The 6375-nt window shown below is 41.4% G+C and overlaps 1 protein-coding gene across 1 annotated transcript in view; it reads left to right on the top strand.

Annotated features, from left to right (window-relative positions):
- Nucleotides 1-4793, top strand: part of LSMEM1 (leucine rich single-pass membrane protein 1) — a 14011-nt gene extending 9218 nt beyond the window's left edge. The window contains exons 3-4 of the mRNA XM_056118554.1: nucleotides 66-191; nucleotides 3384-4793. Of these exons, the coding sequence (XP_055974529.1) occupies nucleotides 66-191; nucleotides 3384-3514 (257 nt within the window). The 3' untranslated portion in view covers nucleotides 3515-4793. The remainder of the gene's footprint in view (nucleotides 1-65; nucleotides 192-3383) is intronic.
- The last annotated feature ends 1582 nt before the right edge of the window (nucleotides 4794-6375 follow it).

Raw genomic sequence — 6375 nt, 5'->3', positions numbered from 1 at the left:
ATCGTGGGGGGCTGTCCCATTGTGCCGACAAGTCTTCTCATTTCTGCTGTCTGTTTTTGTATCAGCCCTAGAAGAGAAAGTCCCCGTCAGAAGGGACCCGGAACCAAGGAGACCCGTCCTGTTCCTTGTGGGGCTGATCCTCGTGCTGATTGTCAGCCTGGCCCTGGTCTCCTTCGTGATCTATCTCATTGGTAAGGACCTGGCTCATGTCTGTCACTCTTCATGGGCATTCATCTCGAAGCTGGTTCAGCTCTGCCTCTGGAATATCCTAACCGTTCGATTTCTTACTCGGAGGCGCTGATTGTTCTATGGGCAGGGGTGGGGGGTGGGGTGGGGTGGGGTGGGGATAGCTTTGTCTAATTCTGGGTCTTCACCCCAAACCTTGCTTTCTCCACTAATTCAGATCTGTCACATCTAATCACCATCAGGTTTCAAGTTCTTCTCCAGTGGGTCTTACTCCAGGAGAGGCACTGTGGGCTGTGGACAGTCCTGGGGAGCATGTTGAGTCTGTGATAAGGTCTTCCCAGTGACCACTGACTGGTCTGGAAGCCTGCTTCTGAACTTCATTCTTCGGCCTGGCTCTCCCATGTTGGTCTTGCCTATGAATGGTGACCTGGGCCTAGCCAGGCCTTCCCATTCCTGCGAGGTCTCCATACACCCCTGATGGCACCCCTTTAGTTCCTTCCCACCTTCTGACTCCTGGAGGGGCCCAGTTCACAAGCGATGCCATCCCTCCTTTTGCCATCCTTCCTCCCCCCATGATCCTCCCAACAAGCATATCCTGGAGTATCTGGTGCTCAACTGGAGAAGGCGTGAACCCAAACCTGCAGGTCTGGAAAGAGCACATAGATGACACTTATGAAATGTTAGACCAACTTCAACAGATGCTGTGTATAACCACCATGCCTCATGGCTTCTGTGGGCAATGACTGAGTTAAGTCACAGGGAACCACAGTGGGAATGGCCTACACTCATGGGGAACGACTGAAAAGAACTTCTTTCTTGAGTGGGCTCTGTAATGAAATCCAGGGCAATGATCATTAACAATGCCCTATGATGGCTTTGACTCAGGCATTGCTTTAAGCCCTTGTTTTCTGTTTGCCCATAACTTGCCAGCCCTTCTTTAGCACAAAACTTCTTGTTATTCTGCTATTGCGGACACTGAAATGAGCGAGATGAAGTAGCATGCCCAAGTCACATGAGGCATCGAAGTGTTGAATCAGTGCTCACACACACTTAAGGATATCAAAGACTCTGCCCTTTATTATCACACCTTCTGTAAAAATAGGATTTATTTTCCATTTAGTTCTAGAGTTTTATATTTGAACGAAAAGTCATATTAAGGAAGAAACAAAGAGCATGTGAGTAAAAAAGGATGTCTTTTTATTAAACAGTTACTCTGCCAGACACTAAATTCCTTATTTGAATCTTCTCTCTAACTCCTTAGGGTAGTGTCTGATATTTGTGCTTTCCTAATGAAAGACTAAGCCCTAGCCCCCCTCTATTTACCACTATGAACCTGGCTAATCAGACAGCAGAGCTGGGAGTCACACCCAAGAGCTTGGCCTCCAGAGTTCCCCAAAATAGAAGTAAGAATAAAGGCTGCCTGGGGCTTTCAGACAAACCCTAAACCGATGTAAGACCAGAGCTGCCGCTGACAGTTATGAATGAGTCTGACTTATGCTCATCTTTAACAAGAAAACCTTGTTTTTAAGAGGAGACATGAAAATTTGTATACTTTTAACTAGTGCAGAATTTGCATTCCTTATAATTCTGGATTTTTGTGTATCCATGGTGTGTGTATGTGTGTGTGTGCTGAAAATCAAATCCAGGCTATAATTCTGGCATTTTTTTATATGTAAGGAAAATAAGATCCTCTTATACTGATTACATTCTCATCAAACCATTAGCCTTATGTTGGATTGCTATGTTTTTTTTTTTTTTCTGGCCCAGGAAGCAATTATCCAGAGAATGTTCTGGAGAATTCTAGGTGCCAGGGATATTATCATTATTACTTTAAGATAAAAAAAAAAGTGGTGGTAATTCTGCTGTCAAATAAGTTTGAAAATCGCTGGATTAAGTAATGCCTAAAGTGCTTTTTCACTGCTTATGAAGTTCCAGGAGGCATTCTCTCTTTCTCTCTCTCTTTCTCTCTCTCTCTCCTTCCTTTCTTCCTTTCTTTCTTTCTTTCTTTCTTTCTTTCTTTCTTTCTCTCTCTTTCTTTCTTTCTTTCCTTTCTTTCTCTCCTTCCTTCCTTCCTTCCTTCCTTCCTTCCTTCCTTCCTTCCTTTCTCTTTCTCTCTCTCTCTTTCCTTCCTTCTTTCTTCCTTTCTTCCTTCCCTTTTTCTTTATTCCTCTCTTTCTCTCTTTCTTTCTCTTTATATTTAACTTGAAACCAATGTGGAATAAAACAAAATGGGCATGACTGCTATTTCCTTCTGTTTCACTCATGAAGGAAGGTCCCTGAAAGGGCAGAGAATGTCACATGGCATGAATTTCTGACATTTCACACTTTTTGCCAAAAGCAATAGGAATCTCTGTCTCACTCTGCAGCAAAGCAAAATTAAGATTCTTCTCATATGTCTTGCACCTTACTTGCTAACAGAAAGTTTTAGGCATGGGAAGGAGCAACTCTGGGTAACAATTCATCCCTGATCTGGAAGGTAAAACATTAATATCTAGTTTAGCTTCCATTTGAGCTTATCAACTAAGTCCAGAGGCATGTTAGCAATGTTATCAGTTCCGGAAAGATAATTTGGAAGAAAACTTACCTAAAATGGAAAGGATAAGGTCAAATACTGACCAAGCTCTGACTTTTTTTTTCTACGATTCTTAGGTATTTTAACTCATAAATTTTCTCAAAATCCCTAGATGATTCTATTACCAGGGACTCTGTCTATTTGAAAAATATTGTCCTTCTGCTCTCAGGGTGGTCTGAGTGGGAATTATTACACATTCATTGTAGGCCATCAGTGCTATGCCAAAATATGTTGGGATTAACACACACACACACACATACATGCACCCCAATCCTGCCCCTACCCCCCCGAAAAAACCCAACTTATTTCTAAAATGAGGAGCATAAACCCTTTTTCTGCAAATGGATCTCAAATGAGACATTCTAGTTGTTTCTCTGGGGATAATCAGGCATACTGGTTGGTTCTCTTCATAGCTCTCAAACAAAATTTTTGCCAGTGTTCTGCTAAAGTCTAAGCTGGTGCCAAGTTTGTAAAAAGTTATTTATCTGATAGGAAACTTCAATCTTCAACAGTTTTTTTTTTTTTCCTGGGGCTTTGGAATTTTGGAGTAGGATATTTTTCAAGAAGGCCTTCCAATGGACTCTGCATGAAACTAATGTACTATGGTCTATTTTCCATTTTGAAGTTCAAACTGGAAACCAGATGGATGACGTGTCAAGAAGACTCACAGTTGAGAAAAAAGACATAGATGATCTTAAGAAACTCAACAGCCTGATCATAACGCTACTCAACCAGCTGGACTCTAAACAAAACTAAAGAAGTGATCTTCTAAGAACAACAGTTAACTCCCTAATGAATTTCTCACGATTCTGGGTTTTCAGGGGGTGAAGAACAGAGCGAATGTTTCCATAGACAACAGATTCTTGGACTGTGCACTCAGTTCTGGGCTCGGCTGTTTGTTCCAGAGATGGGTGTGACTCCAAAGCAAGGGGACGAGGACACAGGGGCCAGCAAGAGATTGATTTCATGGTAGGACCGTTCACTTATTGCAGCTAAGGGCGGAAGGCATAAAAGACAACCAACAGTAAGCAAGAGAGCTCAGCTGTATTTGTACACATTCTTTTTTTTTTTTTAAGAGCTTTGTCACTAGGATAAATTCTCTGTGCCAGTGAAGTTGATGGTGCCTCAAGCATCTTTACCAACTCCTGAGAAATTGTCAAGAATTCATTGAATTCTTAATGTTCAAAGGTGTCAAGTGATAACACCTTTTAATTAAAGAGATTATGCTCAATTTATTTCTCCAGGGACAGGGGTGATCAGATTTCAGAGACAGTTACTTCCTGGTATTAGCTAGTAGTAGTTATTTGAGTTTGAGGAGGGGAATACTAACAGTTATTATTATTGGTGTTGGAGATAATCCCAGGACCTCATACATGCAAAATATATGCTGTGCTACCAAGTTGTCTCTCCAGTTTGAGTTCCAAATTTATTCAACTAATGCTTATGTAGTGTCTTCTTTGCGTAAACCCCTGAACTCTAGAACTCTAGAGTACATTCCCGTGGAGAAACAATGGAGATATGCATTTATATGTAATTGTATAAGCCTTGCTTACTGTGTTTCTCATACGTTTTATTCATTATCCTGCTGATTAATTTTTAATCAATTTGATAGGTTTGTGGCTTTTTTTAAACAATACTAGGAAATTACATATCTGGAAACTCCCTTATTTTTAGCACAAAAAGGTAAGGGCCCTGTTTAAAAGATACGGTATGATATAAGTGAGCTAAAAAGTGCAAATGAGGATTGGATTGGGGGAGTAACCCAGTGGTAGAGCACTTGGTTTAGAATGTGTGAAGCTCTGGATCTGATTCCAGTACTCCAAAAAAAAAAAAAGTATCTGAATCTCAGAAAATCTCTTATTATGAATATATCATGCAAATTCACTGAAGAATGTATTGGGAGTCTGTCATTTTGTGTTGATCTAAAATATTTGTGTTAATCTGAAAAAATAAAACACAAACACAAGCATATTTTCAAACACTCAAGTGATTAACAAAATAAATCCAAGACATTTATTTATTCATTTTGCATTAAAAATAGTTGTACTGTTTACTCATTTTCTTGGATTAGCTATATATGCCAGCTATTTTATGATAATGAAACTTGTCTTTCTAGAAAACTTTTATTGAGCTATTGAAGGAGGGTGACAAAAATATTTGTTACCAGAACTTGTTACATTGTTTTAGAACCTACAGAGAAACTGATGCAATAGTTCAGTTTCAATTCTTGAAGGCATACTTGTTTCAATTCAAGGATATAACGCATGGATAGATTTGATCCTGGATTTGATCCCCTGCCCAAGAGAAAAAAAAAACAGTTGTTGTTTCGAGGCTTTTAAGATTTGGGACCAGGGATGTAGATATGTGCTAGGCTTGGCACCCAGGAGCTTGGGATTCAGTTCCTGTTCTACTGCGTGGGAAGCACCTTGCCAGGAGGAGCCCATAAGCATTGCCTATTATAATCCCATTCTCGCACGCCCCCCCCCAAAAAAAACTGCCTTTCTCTCTCAAAAATTTTTTTTGTTTGTTTGCTTTGTTTTGTTTTGGGCTATACCCAACTGTGCTCAGGGCTTACTCCAGACTCTGCTCAGGGATAAATACTGGAGGGACTCAGATGACTATGTGGGATGCCAGGATCAAACTGTGTGGGCATGTGATATCCACTTTACTATCTCCATTCCACTCTCTTTCTCTCTCTCTGTATTTTTTTTTTCTTTTTGGTTCACACCCAGCGATGCACAGGGGTTACTCCTGGCTCATGCACTCAAGAATTACTCCTGGTGGTGCTTGGGGACCATATGGGAGGCTGGGAATCAAATCCAGGTCAGCTGTGTACAAGGCAAATGCCCTCCCCACTGTGCTATTGCTCCAGCTCCTCTCTGTATATATTTTTTTAAAATAAGAATTGAAGTCCTCAAATCTACTTACTCTTATGCTTCCCTACCCCTTTCTTCTTACATAGTGGATCTATTTTTCCACAGTAATAGATTATATTTCTTGAAAGAAACATATTATTTTACAACACAAAGTCGTCTTTTAAACTGTTCCACCCATCTTGATGGATCTGTGCTTTTGGATCTGCACTGTCCTGCCTAGATGTGTCACTCACCTCCAGAGACCTCCAGCGGCCGCAGCCTCTGGTGTACTGACTCACAAATGAGCAACTTCCATGGATCCCAAAGCGTGTGACCCCTGTTGAACACTACAGCCAGAAGATGCACAAGCACCACTACTAACCTGAGTGCGACTCCCAGTGAGCATGTGTACGAGGAGCACAACCAAATGTGTGTTTCCCCAGGCCCCTGCAATAGGAACAGCAACAGCAACAAAGGGGCAAGAATCAGGGGAGGGTTTACAATCTTGATCACACAAATAGGGACCTGGGAGAATGGTCCAGGGGCCAGAGCACATGCTCTGTTTTTAATCACAACCTTCAGGTTTGATTCCCGACACCACCTGTTTCCCCCAGCACCTCTGGGAATAGGACCTGAGCACTGGATGTGACCCCAAAACAAAAGCAGAAATGAAAAATTGGGCCAGAGAGATGAATTAACAGGCTAAAGTGCAGGCTTTGCATCTGGGAGATCTGGGCTTCATCCCCACCAATAAATGGCCCT

Source organism: Sorex fumeus, unplaced genomic scaffold (genome assembly GCF_029834395.1).
Source record: "Sorex fumeus unplaced genomic scaffold, SorFum_2.1 ptg000037l, whole genome shotgun sequence".
Taxonomy (NCBI): Eukaryota; Metazoa; Chordata; class Mammalia; order Eulipotyphla; family Soricidae; genus Sorex; species Sorex fumeus.
This window is presented reverse-complemented; position numbering and strand designations above follow the sequence as displayed.